The sequence below is a fragment of the Armigeres subalbatus genome, chromosome 2 (genome assembly GCF_024139115.2).
Source record: "Armigeres subalbatus isolate Guangzhou_Male chromosome 2, GZ_Asu_2, whole genome shotgun sequence".
In the NCBI taxonomy this organism is placed as follows: domain Eukaryota; kingdom Metazoa; phylum Arthropoda; class Insecta; order Diptera; family Culicidae; genus Armigeres; species Armigeres subalbatus.
The window spans coordinates 264,150,165-264,169,185 of record NC_085140.1 but is presented as its reverse complement, the minus strand read 5'-3'; the positions used below and the strand labels follow the sequence as shown (position 1 = coordinate 264,169,185).

The 19,021-nt window shown below is 38.1% G+C and overlaps 1 protein-coding gene across 2 annotated transcripts in view; it reads left to right on the top strand.

The window, feature by feature from the left end:
• LOC134212175 (facilitated trehalose transporter Tret1-like) overlaps nucleotides 1-19,021 on the top strand; it is a 218,183-nt gene that overhangs the window by 34,141 nt on the left and 165,021 nt on the right. Inside the window, exon 2 of one of the 2 annotated variants that reach the window (XM_062689794.1) lies at nucleotides 6,536-6,697. In XM_062689794.1, coding sequence (XP_062545778.1) covers nucleotides 6,652-6,697 — 46 coding nt within the window. In that variant the 5' untranslated portion in view covers nucleotides 6,536-6,651. Of the gene's footprint in view, nucleotides 1-6,460; nucleotides 6,698-19,021 lie in introns of both variants that reach the window. The other variant, XM_062689795.1, reaches the window with a different exon arrangement.

The following is a 19,021-nucleotide window of genomic DNA, read 5'->3' as shown; positions in this document are numbered from 1 at the left end:
TTTTACAAAAAGGCGGCAAATTGGCTGATCTTTGGTTACGCATGTAGATCCAAAAGCCTTAATTCCAGGGTTTTCTTGGATGACCTAAAACATATTCTGTGAACACATTCTATTATTTGCAGCATCGCTGGAGCAGTTTGAATACAAAGAAAACTTTTGATGAACTCTACCACAACATTCATGTTTGCCAAAAATGCTACAAACCAAACCCTAGCAGCACGCAAGTTCCACATGGGTTACGTCAACTCATATGTGACCAGATTTGGTCACTATAAAGTTGCTGCAACCATTTTTTCCTGACATGTGCTGCTCGGGAAATACATCAGATCTCACATGGAACTATATACTCAAATATAACAGCTCACTAGCGCCGCATCTTGGAAAAAGTGCTCATTATATTAAGCACCACTTTGTAGTCCTGGACATCCTGAACATTGTTGCCGAATACAACTTGGGTGTAGGTATGAGGGATCTCGAGTTAAAGTAATATTTCATATATGCAAGAATATTGCAAGTACACTAGCGCCGCCTAATTGTAAATTTCCTAATTATTTATTCCGTCACATGACAGTCCATTCCCACCAGACAAACTTTGTTAAAGACGTCATCTTTACAAATTTCAAATTTGTGCGATAAGAATATTTACAATGAGGAAAATTCCATATATCGAAATTACTTGAGTAGTCTAAAATAATGAATTCAAATATACCGCCACCTAGCGACCGAGCTCTAAACTAATCAATGCCTCATGTGAAAGCACACGCCTTTCTGCATAATCTTTTTGAAAAGGTGTAGTTCAAAATGGGTAGGATTTTCAAATATAAGTAAAATAAGCATAAAAAATAACGTTTTTGTACCCTTTTTTACGAAAATCCCTCCCCGCGATGTACCCGCTCACCTATAGTCAATCTTTGATTACGATCTGAAACATGATTAAATTATCTTTCGAAACAGCACCAAAAATCCAAAATTGGCCAAACAATATAAAAGTTAAAGCAATTTCAATTTGGGGTCAATTTGACCCCAGAGCACAGTCAACGTAAGTTTTTTGAAAAAAGTACACTGTAGTGCATATTTTCAAGATTTTTCAAGCGAATTTGCACCTAGGGTACAGATCTCGGCGAGTTTTACCAATTTACCGAAAAATAGTAGAATTGGTTGAAAACTAAGATAATGACAGTCTTTCAAAGTGGTCTGGAATCATTTTGACCTCACAGCACAGACAAAAGGTTAAAGGTAATTAATGTAGGAATAATTAATCTTATCCTGTTCAGATACTTGACAGTAAGCTTTTAGGGCATAGAATTGGAAAGAAGGCTTTAATATTAAGACAACAATAATCAAAAACAAATCTCCACCCACCAAACGCGGAGTTTGTGCCGCCATTTTGTTTTCGGGTAGAGCATAATTGCACCAAAAGTAACTGTGTTTTAATTGCTAATTGCAAATCATTACATAAGATAAGCGGAATACAAATCGAAGGGATCGCTTCTCAAGGTGCATATCGAACTATTTACAATGGTAGTTTAGCCAATCAGACTGTTTCAATTTAAACATTTAGTTAAGAAATAGCTGTACGGATTTTGATCCTTTGATTCGAAATCCGTCCACGGTGGACGGATTTCGAGTCAGGAGTAGTTGATTTAATTCATTATTTTATCATGTTTGTCTTAGTTTTTCATGAGTAAATGTGAAACACTTCAAAAGTAGAAGCCTTCATGCGCCTGTGTCAATGACAAACGTTTTATTTACATTCGATTCCTATTTTCTAATGACTTTTTCATATACTAAGGTGCTTAAGTGTACGGATTTCGATGCCCCACGGTAAATACACAAAAAAATTATCAAGGCAGACTAGATGAGTTCCAATGTTTTCTACCTCTTGAATGTCAAATCGAGAGTAACTCACGCCGCCATTATCGAGCGCAAAATACTGGATAGCTGGCAATGTAACCGTGTTAAATCTTACCCCGTAACACACCACGTAAAGGTGTCTACCCAGTGTTACGGTGTCAACGAAAGATTTGGAACGATCTGATATCATGTATTAATCCATTTTTTGGCAGCTTTCCGGTGGTCAGTGTGGTGAATGACGCCTAGCAGCGCCAAAGCTGGAAATTAACTGTTTTAGATCTTAAGGTAGGGCCCTCCTTAGCCGTGCGGTAAGACGCGCGGCTACAAAGCAAGACCATGCTGAGGGTGGCTGGGTTCGATTCCCGGTGCCGGTCTAGGCGGTTTTCGGATTGGAAATTGTCTCGACTTCCCTGGGCATAAAAGTATCATCGTGTTAGCCTCATGATATACGAATGCAAAAATGGTAACCTGGCTTAGAAACCTCGTAGTTAAAAACTATATAAGTGCTTAATGAACACTAAGCTGCGAGGCGGCTCTGTCCCAGTGTGGGGATGTAATGCCAATAAGAAGAAGAAGAAGAAGAAGATCTTAAGGTATGGGCTTCCGGAAGTCCTTGAGTAGCAAAGCATATGTCAGATAACAATTCTAACCTCAAAATGAATTCAGTCATCCAAAATTACTCTGAAAAATTCAAGCAATATGCATAAGCATAAGCATGATTGACCCGCGGTTGCTACTCCGTTATTGCCAGGTCAGCTGTAATTACACAGAGAACCAACAGATGTTCTTGGGACTAACATTATCCTCAATGTGTAAAAACTGGTGACCCAAAATCAAGCAATACCAGCGCCGGTCGTGTCCGTATGCAGGTCAATTAGGGATTAGGTAGGAAGATGTTGACGTGATACTCGCTTTGATGGAAGCCGACGAGTCATCTGCAGAAATTACTGGGATTTTGGATATATGGGGTAGGAAGTGTAGCAGGGTTCGTTTTGGTAAACGGTTTGCCGTGTGTATCGTGTAGTTTGATGAAGTTTGAACAAAAACACAATCGAACGCGCACTAATTATTCGACTTATCGACCGCAGAACAAAACATTTCAATGATCGCGCAATCGCTCTGCGTACTAATCGAAACTAATCGCACTAAATTTTTATTTGATAATTAATTCAATTACCCGCACAATGCAGAGCTAAATATCTCAAGGATCGCGCAATCGTTCTGCTTATTAGAGGAAACACGATCGGACGCGCACAAACATTGCATTTGGTAATTAGTTTATTCACACACACAACGCAGAACAAAACATTTTGAAGATCGCGTGATCGTTCTGTATTTGTAAATTATTTCACTCATTCGCACAACGCATAACAAAACATTTTGGTGATCGTGGGATCATTTTGCTCGCTAGAAGTTCCTACTATCCCGAGTAACATTTTGGTGTTATGCCTGATTTATAACACTCTTGAAGAGTAAATTACGTTCTTCAAGAGCGTTTCAAAACTTAAAATGTTACTTGAGATTACATTGATCGTTCAATTTATTTAAATCTAATCGCTAAAAATAAAAACCGGCCTGCAATATACGAAAATTTATACTTGATTTTTTTTGTGGCAAGGAAAATTAACTAGTACACTTTATGTTCAGAAATATTAGCCTACCATATATTTGACATTTCATGTTCTAATCTGTTTCTAACAAAACAATTTGATATATAGGTTTAATAGTGAAAATTGTTTAAAAAACCTTAACAAAGGAAACTAGCATCGAAGTTGCTTTCAATTGTTTCTTTATAGGGACAAGTGATCTGATTTTTGCTTGTGTATCAGTCAATGTATGGGTTTGTTGAATTATAGGATCAGTCACTTTATATCAAGGGACTGAAGAGAAGGCCAATACGCCTACCCACCATTCATTCAATATGGCGTACAACATTCTTGTTTTAATTTCGTTTAATTCATGATAACAAAGCTTCGGAAGTATTGATGGGCTATTTTTAGAAATAAAAAAGCCATTCAAATACAAAAGGTTTGATATACTTCAACTAATTTTCGTCAGGAAAAGTTCATGGCCGATAATTAGCACTAGCTGCGTACAAACCAATTACCCAACATGAGCATCTGAATTCGGGTATACCACCCAGAAACTGGGTACCAAAAACAGAAGTACCAAAAACGATGTTGGGCAGAGTGACATTGTACCGAGGATGACAGGCGTTTCACTCTCCTGCTTTATATAGACCGTTAAATAGATGCCCAATACTTATGCCATGCTACCAGTTACAAATTAAAATAACTAAAAAAATGCAGACGGGTGCTCAGTCTATTTGACAGTCACTGGTAACCTATAATTTGTTGTGTAACAGCAAAATTTATGTGTGTAAGATGAAGTGTGCATTATTAAATATATGCTACTCCAGCACATAGGCCATTTTACTCTAAACCTGTCATACAAAAAATGAGAATAATGTTGTGTTTAGTTCTCATTAGTTTCGCTTCAAAATGTGTTGCCATGAAAATTTGTTTAAATAATAAAAGTTAAAATATACAAAATAAAGTTGACATCCAAAATATACTGACACGCGGATTTCTCCGATCGACAGTTTTTCCTTTTCAATTTCCAAAACATCTTCTGCAGCGGCAGATTAAGTTCAGTTTAGATAATTTCATATAATCCAAATAGAAGACAGATGGTTCTTCTTTATATTATATCAACAAACACCGTTCGCCTGATTGTCCATTAATGACTATCGCTTGCGTTCAATTGAAACAAACAAATCCACTTACCTCGCATGGCAATACATGCCATTATGAAGCAGAAGTCCCTTACAAGTATCAGAGTACACTCACCGATGTACCGACACCAAAGAATTATCCTGAAGGTTGAACGCATCTCCATGGGTATAATCTTTGTTGAATCCTTTCTTGATAATGTATTTCGATCTTGTGCGTTCTTGTTTCACCCGATCATAGTCCAAGTTCTTGTTTTATCCGATCAAGCCACAAAGATTATTCCTTCTTTTGGTGTAGGTATTAGCATAATTATAATTAAGTTTTTGGAATTTTTTCATGAATAAAGAAAAATACGAAAAATAAAAAAAATCTCTGAAAAATTCAAGCAATATGTTAGATTTTGTCTGGCATTTGTATGTGGGGCTGTCAATGTGCGCCCTGCCGGGCAGCTTTACTGCACTTCGATGACGATGTTGTAAATACTGGATCGGTATTATTCAGCGGACACAAAGTGCCCCACGATGTCCAATTTCTTCGCTATGAAGTGGAGCTAACAGTAAGAACAAACCATCGTGAGCAATTACATGACTACTTTCGCCATGCCTGATGCAAATTTTCTACTAATGCGTCAATTGTTCTAATGTATACAACAGCGTTGTTAAGGTTGACGATGCATGAGTTGTTAAGGTTTGCCATCAGGTGGCAAAGTAATCGCAAACGTTATGAACCCTAACGCGTAGATTGATTACAGATGGCAGGTATCACTTGTGATACGTATTCATTAATTACGATTTATCATTCAAATCTAATCCAGAAGATCTGTTGACTGCAGTCAATTAAAATGCATCTCGATCAAACGATTTAAAAAAACTTTTTCTGGATTTTTTATTATCAAAATATGTGAAATGAAGCGCATGGTCCACCTGCGGAACTGAAACAGTTTACAGAACTTTCCAAAATTCCATGAAGTTATACCTTGACTTCAGCAAAAAATGCTTTGGTTTTAGAGCTTTGCGGCAATATGTCGATATAGTTTGTACTTTGATAGTAAACAATTTGAAAATTTGCAGAAAATTAGTATTTTTTCAACTTTTATACAGATAGTATGAAACGAAAAAATATTGAAAAACTTTTTACCCATTTTACTCAAAACTAAGTTTTTGTCACTTTGTCACCCCTAGGTGCGTTGGACCCCCTCAAATATTAATTATATTTTGGAGATGAACGTCAAACATTGGAATCATCAAACTAATCATAGTCATCAATCCTGCTTCAAAAATGCTGCTAACCACGTTGAGAATGAAATCGTCGATTTATTCCTCTAAAAAAATCTGGTGATAACTGGTATAACTGATTGCTGAACCGAGACTGTTTATTGCACTGCGAAAACAAACTATTAAAGTGCGTAGTTCCATAAACGCTTTCCTGCCAACCACGTTCTCCGAACCAGCGCGCCAAACTTGTTTGACCTTCATTATACTGATTATCCTGGCGAAGAGCATACGCCAAATGAAAGTAAAACCGAATCCCATTGTCTGAACCAGCCTACAGAGAACTGGCCACTACTGCTGGAAAAAAAGGAAAGAAAAAAGGCACCTCGTCGGCTTGCGATACCTCCTACTTGAGCCAACTCTGCAGCACCAGTCAGCAGCAGCAGCAGCAGCAGCCTCTACCAACTAAACTAAATAACATCAACATCAAGCACTACACCAAACAGCGTGCGGCAAGAGAGGAGGAGGTTTTTACGAATCCATCCATAAACTGTCGATGGTCATGCTCGCAGCGCTCTTTGCAGTTGTTCAGCGGCGTTGGACGAATACGGACGCGAGTGAAAGTGAAATCGCGGGTTTTGCTCACACACTATTTTTCGAAAGGCGGTTTTTTTGTCGTGACGTTGCGAAACTGGTTTTAAAATTTTTGTGTACACAATCTACATATCTCCCGAATAGTGCCGTGCTGCGCCAGTTCCCGTGAGGCAGCTACTGTCGACGGAGTGCCATAGATCCGAAGGAGCAGCCTTCGTGCTTATTCTACCCCCACCCTCTGACACGTGCTCGAATTTCAAATGTTATCCAAGGGAATCCGGAATCAGTACTTTGCAACAATATGTGGTAAGTGTTGAACTTTTATTTTCCTTCGGTTGGTTCTTAAGGTTGATCCGCTCTGCAAGTGCTGCGAAATTCTGCGCGTATCTTTATGTAGCTTAAGATGGAGCAGAAGACTTCAAACAGATCGAGAGTGTTATGCGGGAGAATGGATGATCAAACACTACACTCTCTAGGCCAAACATTGGCGTTAAATATGGATACGCAATGGATTCGTGAGAGCGAAAGAGAATGATTGAATGCATGTGGGCTTATTGAGCATGTAATAAATAACACACACGCGCCGAATTGTGCGCTTTTGGATTGAGTGGCTCCCACAATGTTACAGACCGATTTATTTAAATAATGGTAATTTATGTGACTCGTTTTAGAATTGTTATTTGGAGCTTATCGCCACTTTTTTGTCTAATTCATGTGATCTCATTTACTGAAAGTATGCCATAGGTGTGAAGCTAGTGTGACTAAATCGTGATTTCGGCAGTTTGCAATTATCTCCATGCGAGTTATTTTATTTATTCGAACCTGCGCAATGATTTAATGAGATGGTTGTTGTTGATTTCAATGACATAAAAACACTAATTTGGATAATCACAACTCTAATACTTCTAATGGTTCTAATGGTCCTAGATTGATGCAAGTTTTCATATTTATAAGAAATTGTATGACTTAATTTATCTACTTAATTCTTACTATTTCGTGTTTATATTTGATCAAGAAATATTATCTAGACAATGCGAAGGGCTCAAAGATCATCGGAGATTAATTCTGATCGATAATTTATTTGTTCAGTCAAATAATGGTTCTTTTTATCTCCAGCTCCACAGTGGAAGAAATGAATGATGAAATATTAGTAATAAATTGTTTATAACTAATCAATTCTAAACCAGCTTTGCTACCGGTTGAACCAGCTGCGCCAAACAAAACACATTTTCCTATGCCCTTATTGGTTTGGTTGTCTGTTGTTTAAATTAGAATAGCAAATCTGGTCCCCGCGTTCCTCTTGAAAGATTGCTTTGGACAATAATTATCAAAAGTACGTAAAAGTGATCCTCAATCTGCTTGGTCTAAGGCCACGCACGCACCGGTAAGACAATCGATTTTGCTCACGGTCTACTTTGTCCTTTTATAGCTCTGAATTCCTGAATGATGTTTGTAGACTTCAGATTTTTTTTTTGTTAACGGAGTTTTTTCCATGAACTTCAAAACATTCATCATCCGAAATTTTGTTTACATCTGTTTCTTTCTTTTGGCATTTTCTATTTTTTGTTGACAGGAAACTCTTTTAAATTTGCAACAATTTTCTCATAGTTGTAATCTGCATTAACTTCTAATAAATCTTGCTTAACTTTTTAAAAGGAACTAAGTGACATTTTCCCCTGAATTAATTTGAATAGTGCAATCAAAAGCTTTCATATTGGTCTATTGATTGCACTATTCAAATTAATTCATGAGAAAAATGTTACTTCGGTCCTTTTGAAAAGTTAAGCGAGAAATCACAAAGTTCTTCACAGTCCCAAAGGTCAAAAAGCTTGGCCAGGTGTAGTGGCTTTAGTTTCCGAATCAATGGAAAATTTCGTCCTGCAACCAGCAGATCATTCACATGCAGGATGATGATTAGTTCATGCTGCGATCGGGAGAATTCCATTTTTTAGACTATTCAGCGATTTGATAAACGACATGCTTCATCAGGCAAATCATATAGTTGATTTCCTCGAGATGCAAGAAAGCACTCCTTACGTCCATTTGGTGGAAGTGAAGCTCCTTTGCCGTGCGGTAAGACGCGCGGCTACAAAGCAAGACCATGCTGAGGGTGGCTGGGTTCGATTCCCCGTGCCGGTCTAGGCAATTTTCGGATTGGAAATTGTCTCGACTTCCCTGGGCATAAAAGTATCATCGTGTTAGCCTCATGATATACGAATGCAAAAATGGTAACTTGGCTTAGAAACCTCGCAGTTAATAACTGTGGAAGTGCTTAATGAACACTAAGCTGCGAGGCGGCTCTGTCCCAGTGTGGGGGTGTAATGCCAATAAGAAGAAGAAGAAGAAGAAGAAGAATTCGATGAACTCGAACAGCCAACAATACACGGAGTGCTACCAACGTTGTTTTGGAGATAACCTTTCGCAACCAAACTTCTCTTATTAGCGGATGGCAATTTCATTTTCATCCGCTTTTAGCTAGAATACCCATTTTTATGTTAGGGATTTTACACCATGTCGTTATATGCCACACGTTGTTTAATTTAAGGGATTGAAGTTCGCTGTTCTATACCGCAATCTCGTCATATGTTTGTGGTACATCTGCATAAAATGAATCACCGGAAGTTGCTCCGTAACGTTTTTGGCACGCCGCCGCCACCGACATTTTTGCATCGGCGCGCCGCCGCCGTTTAAAATTTGTCATGTCACTGATCTATGATTTTTCAACCCGAAAGAAAGTTGTAGAAGTTTGCAGAAAGTCCATAGTTTCAATGGAATTTGCGTAGAATTTCACAGATTGATATCTTCATAGCATAAAGCAAGAACTCGAGAGATTTTTTCTTGAAAATTCTATACAATATTCCTTTGAAATTTTGAAAAGCTCTTCGTAAATACTAAGACGTACTTTCAATGGAAATCCCGATTAAATTCCAGTTTAAAAAAAACATGTCGTAGAAATAAAATTTTTGTTCGAAAAAGGATCGTTTGGCAAAAAGCCGTTTGTTGTTGTTTTATAGCCGAAAATGTCAATTGAAAAAATGTCAAAATGAACAATTTATTCGACCTAAGCCCATATAGCTAGTAGTGTTTTTTTTTGTCGTTCGGCTGAACAGTTCCCTCGTCTGAAGCTACAGCGTAGGCAATGGCAGCAAATTACGTAACATTTTTTTCCTCTTTGCAAGTCCCATCCCCGGTTGCTCTTAACAAATCATTTGGGAGAACATGCCATTTGGCCGAACTTGTCGATTGGCGGAAGGGGTCATTTAGCCGAAATGTTCATTCGACCGAAAGTGTCTTTCAGCTGAACTGGTCATGTTGGCAAACAAAAGCTAAAGGTAGCTGAACAGGTCATTTGGCCGAAAATTCCGTTTGGCCGAATGATTGTTTGGCAGAAAGGACAGTTTCAAGCCAAATGGCTCTTGCTGCCAAAAGACCATTTCTACGAAACGGCATTTTCGGCTAAATGATCTATTTGTCGAACAACATTTGATTTCAAACGACCATTCCGGCAAAACGGCATTTTCAGCCAATTTACCTGTTAGGCCAAACCTGGGACGGGACGGCAACGAGGAAAAAATGTAACATCATCTGCTGCCAGGCAATCGGCGTCACGAGCTGTCAGATGCATACAGCAGTATTGGTATCCAATATAAAGTATTTCGCATGATTTTTATTCTACAACGACTTTTACAATTCCCAAAATATCCGGGCAGCCCTATATTAAACAGTTATAAATATGTGTTTCAATCCACGTATAAGAAATATTATGGGAATAAGTTTACAAATTCGAGAATTGAGAACACTGTTACTGTTTTTTAGCACACATGACCTACACCTTCACAGGACTAAAAAAAGAGGAAGAGACAAAACAAGAAAAAAGAAGCAACGTTTTTGCAAGTCTTGTCTCAGGGACAAACAACTCTTTCGGCCAAATTACCAGTTTGGCCGAATGTCCGTTTCGGCTGTATGTTACTCTCGGCCAAATGACATTTTCAGCCAAAAAGCCCTTTTGTCAAACAAACATTTCTGCCGAACGGTATTTTTAGCCAAATGGATTATTCAGTCAATACCACCATTTCGGCCAAACGACCTAATAGGGCAAAAGCTTTGGCCGAATGAGTTTCGGATAGAGGGCTTTCAGCTTGACGTAGCTAAATAGCTTCCCGTTGAATTATTTGCGACCTAACCACCCTTCTCCCTTTTTGTTAATTTTCCGTGGAATTGCCGAAGAATTTATTTCGTTTTCAATGTAAATTTGTAAAAAAAACACGTAGAATTTTGAAGAATTTTAGATTTTCCCATCAAAATTGAAAAAAATGCGTGCAGATTCCGAATAATTTCCTTTGGAAATTTCGAACCATTTTCCATAGAAATCCAAAGCATTTTTGTTAAAATCCACTTTTTGAAAAATCTCTTGCGGAAACTCTTAAGAACTTTCCGTTGAAATTTGCAGGAATTTCTCGTGACAATTTTAGAGAGTTTGTCGTAAGAACTCTTCAGTGCTTCCCGCGAATATTTCGAAGAATTTTCTGTGTAAATTTTGAAGAATTCTCAACAGAAATTTCGAACAATTTTCCGTGGATATAACAGTTTTCTGTAGAACTTACAAACTTACTATTACGAACGTTGCCGCTGACGATTTTCGGACTGGCGCAAACCTCTAGCATGCGTTCCTTTTCACTGCGCCTCATTCGCGTTTGTCCGCTGGACTTGCAATGTTCTAGGTGCGAAGGGAGCTCTGACAGGGTTGGATCATCTTGTTGGGCTTCATGGGTCATCTGCATCTTTTAAAGCATCACCGGAATCGACATCAATAGATTGAGAACGATTAGCACCGACCTCGACATTAACAGGTCGAACATGTTCAGCTTGCTCCTCTTGTTCGACCGGGAATATTACCACCAATGGAGCTTGTGACGTCTCATATGGTTTGACGGTATAATGAAATCTCGTCTCGTCAAACTCAACATCACGGGCTATGATGATCTTCCTATATTTGCGGTCTCAAAGTCTGAAGCCATTAGATGCATATCCCATCATGATTGGCTTTGTATCAACGCAAACGCTTTACAGCAGAAAATATGTAGGGTAAAAGTTCCGATAGTGGTGGGTGCTCCTATAGTTGCGGTAGTATTGTTTTTACACAATCTACATATTAATCGCAGCAACCCATGTAGTCTATCAATGCTTAGATCCTCCACTATTGAGTCTTTTACCCTACCTTCTTCAAGTTTGGATTTGTACCAAACCAAAGCTATGCGGCTGGCGTCTTTTTACACAGGACTCTTGGCTACGAGCCAAAAGATACATACCAAAGTAGGCTGCTTCAGACCATGTATTTTTCGGCACTTGGGAGTCCAACAGCGTAGCACACACCTGCTCAATAAGCGTCCTATTGAAGCGTTCGGCCAAGCCGTTTCGCTGAGGCGTATATGCAATTGTTGGTTCCATTTGAATACCCTTGAATTTGTACCACAGTTTCTGCTCGTTGGAACAATATTCCCGTCCTTCACACTTAGTTTTTATTTCTGAAGCTCGACAAAAATCCGCACAGCCGTGCGCCATCAAAATAATAAACTGATATTCCGGCAAAAATGATGTTTATTAGCTGATTTTCGGCAAATTATTTGCTGATTTCCAGCAATTTTGACAGAAATCTCGGCAAAAAACATGTTTGCTGGGGCACGGCTGTGCGAATCTCGGTAAAAGTTGACCATTTTGCTGAGATCCCGGTAAAAAAAAAAAAGTTTGATGATCCAAACAAAGCATCACGAAGCATCCCAGGCCGGTGGACCAATTAGACCACAGACGTCCGTTTGCTCCAATACTGGCGTTGGAGGTTTCCTGATTTCGCTGAAAGGTTCACGGCATTGTTTACCTTATATGCAGAAATCGCAGAATCTGAGAGATTTTGGCTTGGCGGTTTGGACTGCTTGGCGCACATTCGCAAGGAATAAGTCGACATTAACCGCTGGCTCGTTTAAACTGCCTTTCAGGTGAGTTGTAGCAATCACTTGATTAGCCTTCCGCAGCACTGGTTGACGTCCATCGAATGGCACTGAAATTCCAGCACTCGCCAACCGTTTGACCGACACCAGATTGTCTAGCAAATCAAGGATGTACAGAACGTCATTATTATTAACCGGAACTCATTTGTTGCTGTTTCAATTAAACACGCTCTTGGTCTTCGCCACCAAAATTTCACCATCCTTTACAACTCGAATGATGATTGGATTGGGTAATCTTGATGACGACGAAAACACTCTGACATCATTCTCTGAATTTCCACACGAAAATCAAATGAATTTAGACTTTTCGGAAGAATTTCTTCGGATTTTTCACAAAAAGTTCTTTGGTATTTTCACGTTTTGTTCGCGGAAGGTTCTTTGAAAAGTCTTCGGAATTTCCACGAGAAAATCTTTGAAAATTATACAGGAATTTTCAGTGGTAATGCTTTGGATTTTGAAGGGGAAGCTCTTCGGAATTTCTACGAGAAAATTTCTGAAATTTTCACATTAGATTCTTATGGTTCTAAAACTCTTCCTAAGGCTTTGGTCTGATTTAGATAGACTTTTTTCAAAGTTTTTATCAGAAGTCTCCCTGCAAAATTTTTGATTTTTGCTTGAATTCGTTTGAGTAGGTCCAGGTATCCATGTCAACACAATATCGTATATGATGTCACATAAGATTCTAAAGTGGAGGCTATAAAGATACATCCCCATACAATATGTGCGTATATCGCAACTAATTTAGCATCCTATGTTGCATAATATACGATTTTGTGTTGACTGGGTATGTTGTAGAGGGGTTTCCAACACACTCTCAACCCATTTTCATGCCAAATTTATTTTGAAGTTATTTGCAAAACTGCACAATTTTCGATGAACAAGTTGAAGTATGTACCATAGTAACAATTTGGTTTTATACTGTTTTTGACACACTCTTGTAGAGTAAATAATGGTCTTCAAGAGCGTTAAAACTTAAAATGTTACATGGGTATCTATATGCAACACTTCTGTTTGTCTGTACGACCCTTATAGATTCGGAAACTACTCAACCGTTTGGCGTGAAAATTTGGATGCAGGAGTTTTTAGGACCGGGGAAGGTTCTTATGACGGTTTGAGATCCCTCCTCCTCTGAAATGGGAGGATTCCCATACAAATGAAACACACCCAGGTTTTTTTTTACACGGTTTGGTTTTAGTCGTTTAAGACCTTCAGCGTCAATGAAACAATGAGTGGTATTTAAAAAAGCTGTTAAAGTTCGGGTTAACCGAGAAATTAATGAAATCCAACCGCGTAAAAAAAACCTGGGTGCACAAATTTCTGCTTAACTCGTGAACTAATCAAGTAAATGGATCCAAATTTGGCATGTGTAAAGATAAAGAAGTTATGACGTTGGCTCTGCGATTACATTACATATATTTCATAATTCATCATAGATAAAAAGCTTTTTGGTACAACTTTGGTGTACGAGAAAGGTAAAAATGCAGTACTTTTATAGAAAGCATGCATTTGCCTGTTAATAAGACAAAGAATTTATATTTTCTTACCATTGCAAACTTCTACAGATGAACGCGATTGTCTGAAATAAAATAATAATAGATTGTGACCCTACGTTAAGGAGGCGCTTTCGCGGATCAACAATAAGGTGAATGTGCTTCCTGCATCAAAAAGAACGTATCTGCCCAAAATAGAGCAATATGAATGTGATTACTTCCTTGGCAGCCAGCTATCAAAATATATTCGATCTTTAGTCTTTCGACCGATTCGAGCTTTCACATAATCTCACCTGGTACTGCTCTTCGAACTTCCTTGCAATTGATAATAGGCAACGAAATAAAGAACAATATTTTGCAGCAAGAGTTCAACAGTGTAATCGCGCTGTAATGCAACCAATGCGGCTTATCACTCTCACGGTACGACCACGACACCTCTCGTTTACCTTTCTGATGAACTGGATGTCCATGATGCCTTTTTTGTGCAAAATAAAACGTAGTTTGTGAAGAAAAACACCTTTCACTCACCCCTCTTTCTTTAGAACGAACCTGGAAGATAATCGTAAATCGGGGGCTGCCTAAAGAATTTGTTTTTCGTTTCATCACCTTTACGCATCACTCACTTCGACCGCAACGCGATTCGAACATTGAACATTAACAAAAATGGTGGTGAGATGCGATCACTCCAGCCACACCACCACACCATCTGCCCATAGGGGTTAGGTTGTTTGTGTTGTTAGGTTGTTGTCAAAAAGAAGAATGCTTTTCGCGGCGCTGGAATTCAGCGAAAAATGGTTCGGGCCTTTTTCTACTTTTCCACAAAAGGATTTTTCGGCGAAAAGCTGCGTGACGGAGCATCCTCTTTCATAAGCCTCGCAGTGAAGATTCAGTTGGAGTGAATCGTCCCAGGAAGAATGGTTAGATCTTAAATTAAGTCTAAACTAAACTGTGATATCGCAAATATCTAGAATTTACGAAAAATTATCCATCTTGATGTGACACTAATATTAAGACATTCAGAATCATCCTGGTTATATCGTCCAAGAACCGGAAAGCCTGTAGAATGGATATCCCAAATTGATTCTAATTAGGCACTAAAAAATGTCCATCACGCAGGTGGTTTGTATTAAAGCCGATGTGACTGAATCGATTCTAAGTGACCTGGAAAACACAGAAACATCATTCTCATCATGATGCATTTACGTATGCAGTAAAAGAATATGTTCATGTATGTCTTCCGCACCTTTTAATGTGGGATAGAGGTAATTAATCTAAATTATCTGGATACAAATCTCAGGAAAAATAAGAGTTAATAACCACCCGCTATAGGAGAATCCACATAAAGGTTATTAGTTAATAAGGGTTATGTGTGTTTCCACATATACATATGCTATGCGAATACACATAGCCATTATGTGGGAAATGCTATAGTCAAAATTTATGTGTGCCGCACATAAATAATAAGATTGGATTTTTGTCAGTGTAGACCAGCGGTTCTCAACCTGGAGTACATTTACCCTTGGGGGTACCTTTGATGGCCTCCAGGGGTACCTCAGATGAAAGATGCATAATGGCGAATGTTGTATTATAACTGCAAAAAAATATGATTTACCTCGAAATTTATTACAACTAATACTCCTTATGCAGTCTCTTTTCTTCATTTGACTACCAGATAGAACGAAATATTTTTGTTCTATTGAGGAAATTTGTCGTCCTGAATAAAAAGCACAGTCCTAGGGTTTGGGTTTTGGAGAGATTCAAGAATCGTTGTTCAAAAGCCTATGGTCAATATCTATTACGCTTATTTGGAAAAAGTCCGTCAATTGATATATGTATTGAAAATTTGTTTTCAAACGTAATAAGCATATTTACTTAATCAAAATTTCTACTTCGTAATTGAAAAAAACTAGTTTTACTCAGTAGAGTTTGAGATTGATTCTATAACATGCATCACGTCCACGCATTATGGCCAAAAGCAACTAGCTACGGGACTTCTTGTGACATACCCAGCCGTCGATGTTAACATTCTATTAGAGAGGAGTACAGCGCGAGTTTTCTTCAAAATTGAAACATCGTCACATTTGGCCACATGGGAGACGTGAGGTTTTCAAAAAGTGCATAGTAGCTCAAGAGTTTCCCAGAGGCTGCACACTAGCTACGATTTCTTCTAGCCACATCGGTTTAAAGCAAAACAATAAGCAATCGATGTACAGGAATAAGACAAAAAGGTTGATAATCCGATTTTAATAAAATCGGAATATGTGAACGCACAACGAATATGGGAATCAAAGCTCGTGGCTTTGCGAGCAAAAAAATGTATTTTTAATATACCCTCAAAACCCGGAATATCTCCAATGTTCGTAAATCGATGATTTAGAGAAGGAATAGAAAACTAGAAGAAATTCTACGTCTACGTTTCTACGTCTTTTTGCCTATCTCAACTTCTTTGTCCAACCCCTGTACATACTTGACTTTTCTAGGCAAAATGACGAGCCCAAACTGGGTCCAGTCATGAAACCAGTCAACTTCAGCATGATCTGCTGTGTAGCAATGCATAATTTTGCTGAGCTATGGAAGCCCTGCATGCACATCACAGCATTACAATCTCTGCTTCTCATTTGAAATTCTAAGATCCTCAATTCTCCACAAGTACTATCAAAAGCTTCTACCATATTTCTGAGAACAGGAAATCAAATTTCTCAGCACCTGCCAGCTAGTAATAACCTTTAATATCCTAGAGTTTCCATCAGAATTGCAATGTTTCACTTTGAATCCCACATTTTAAAAATATTCTGAAACATTCAAATCTTGAAATAATCAAATCTTGAAAAGATCATAATTCCAATATTCTTCCAGATTTTTTTTTTGCCGTCTTATCGGCATTACATTATAAATTGTGATGTTACAAAGCCAAGTTATTATTTTCGGTATGCTGGCACGATGAAACTCATATGCCCAGGTAAATCGATAAAAAATATACACCGGACCGGAAATCGAACCCAGCCCAATCACAATGGTATTGCATCAGAAGGCTAAAAGTTTCGGGAACTATTTTATTTCAAACATCTTAATTTTTTATCCTTTCAAATTTTGTTTTATATTCGTAACGCATTCGTATTATAATTAAACCTATACAGTTTGAAGTTAACTCAATTTAATATGGCAATTACTAGTGTTAGCAAAGTTTAAAATAGCAAAGTCGAAATGCGTAAATTCTTCGGAAGCCTAAAATTATTTTTTTGAAAATTCAATCGGTATTATAGAAGCCACGCGAGAATCGGATACGGAATTATTGCTTTCACATGTCTCCAGATGAAATTTCAAAAAATCCAGGGGGTACCGCAAGCTATGTAAACGTCTGAAGGGGTACCACTGAAGGAAAAGGTTGAGAACCGCTGGTGTAGACGAATAAATCTACTAATAGCAAAGAAATTATATTCATTATATTATATTCATTGACAACTAGCGAAAAATACCCAGCTTTACCTGGGTGTTTGTGTTGCAAATGTCATATACTGAACTATTTGCAGCACCGCACTCCAGATCAATTTCCGTGCTATTGTTTTGTTTCCCTTAACCACAGACCAAAAGTTGCATTATACTTCTTCTTCTTCTTCTTATTGGCATTACATCCCCACACTGGGACAGAGCCGCCTCGCAGCTTAGTGTTCATTAAGCACTTCCACAGTTATTTTCTAAGAGGTTTCTAGGTTCCTAAGCCAAGTTACCATTTTTGCATTCGTATATCATGAGGCTAACACGATGATACTTTTATGCCCAGGGAAGTCGATACAATTTCCAATCCGAAAACTGCCTAGACCGGCATCGGGAATCGAACCCAGCCACCCTCAGCATGGTCTTGCTTTGTAGTCGCATGTCTTACCGCACGGCTAAGGAGGGTAAAAAATAGTATAATGCAACTTTGGGTCCGTGGTTAAGGGAAACAAAACAATAGCACGGAAATTGATCTAGAGTGCGGTGCTGCCAATAGTTCAGTATAAGGCTTGCTGACGTTAATCATCTTTCTCTTGCACGCGCCCGAAGCGTTTCCCGATGAAAACAAATCCTATCCATTATGTGTGCGTACAAGAGAAAGATGATCAAACGTCAGCAAGCTCTATATGACATTCGCAACACAAACACCCGTTACCCCCGTTAAATTCACCAACTTTTTATATATACAAACCTCGCGGACCCCAGAACAAATGAATTAGAGAAAAAATCTTGCAAATGGGTCAACCTGTTCGGTAGTTAAATCGTCAGGAAGGAAATCTCAACTTATTTTTATTATATAGATTTTACAAATTTGACATTTTTGGACATTTCAATTTGGCACCCTTGAAAACACGGCTAAAAATAAATAAAAAAGAATGAAAACCACCTAAATGTATAGAAAAGAAATAATTTGTTTATTCTACTAGCCAGGAAGCACTAAGGAAACTCAGATCAATCCACCTGGCAGTGATGATGCCTTCCTTGTACATTAGGAAGGATTTTGAAAACTATCACATAAGAAAGGCTTAAAATTGCACTTTAGGTAAATGGATTTCATTTTTCTCATTGATTTACGTTGCATTTATTCACATGCACCACAGTAAAAAAAAATCTGAATAATCACCAACGGCAATGGTGCCTTTCTCGATCGTAGTTCGATCTTTCAACAGTTTTCAACAGAAAATAATGGGTCAGGATTCCCCGTCGAATGAAATTTGTTGCAAACAAATCGGTCAACGTTTAGTTCCAAAAAAGTGTAGGTACATTAACTAGACATGCCAAAAAAACAAAAATAAAAATTCAAATCTTTATTTCAATCAATTATGTCTAAATAATTTAAAAAATGCATAAAAACGTCATTAAAAATAAGTTAGGATACAAATTAAGTTACATCACATCGTTATTGATTGATTTTTCAATAAAATGAGGGTTGCCACAACACAACCGAACCAATACGAGTGTCCACAACCGAATTTCGTAGCTATTTTAGAATATGATGAAAAAAATAATCGCACTGAAATTTTGATGGCAATTGTCATTGAACCTCACCTTTTCAATTTAATCACCTTAATTCATAACACTTTGAAAAGGTATATGTGTGGCCCCAAACGGCCGAAGCGAATTGTTATGACTGCAGCTCT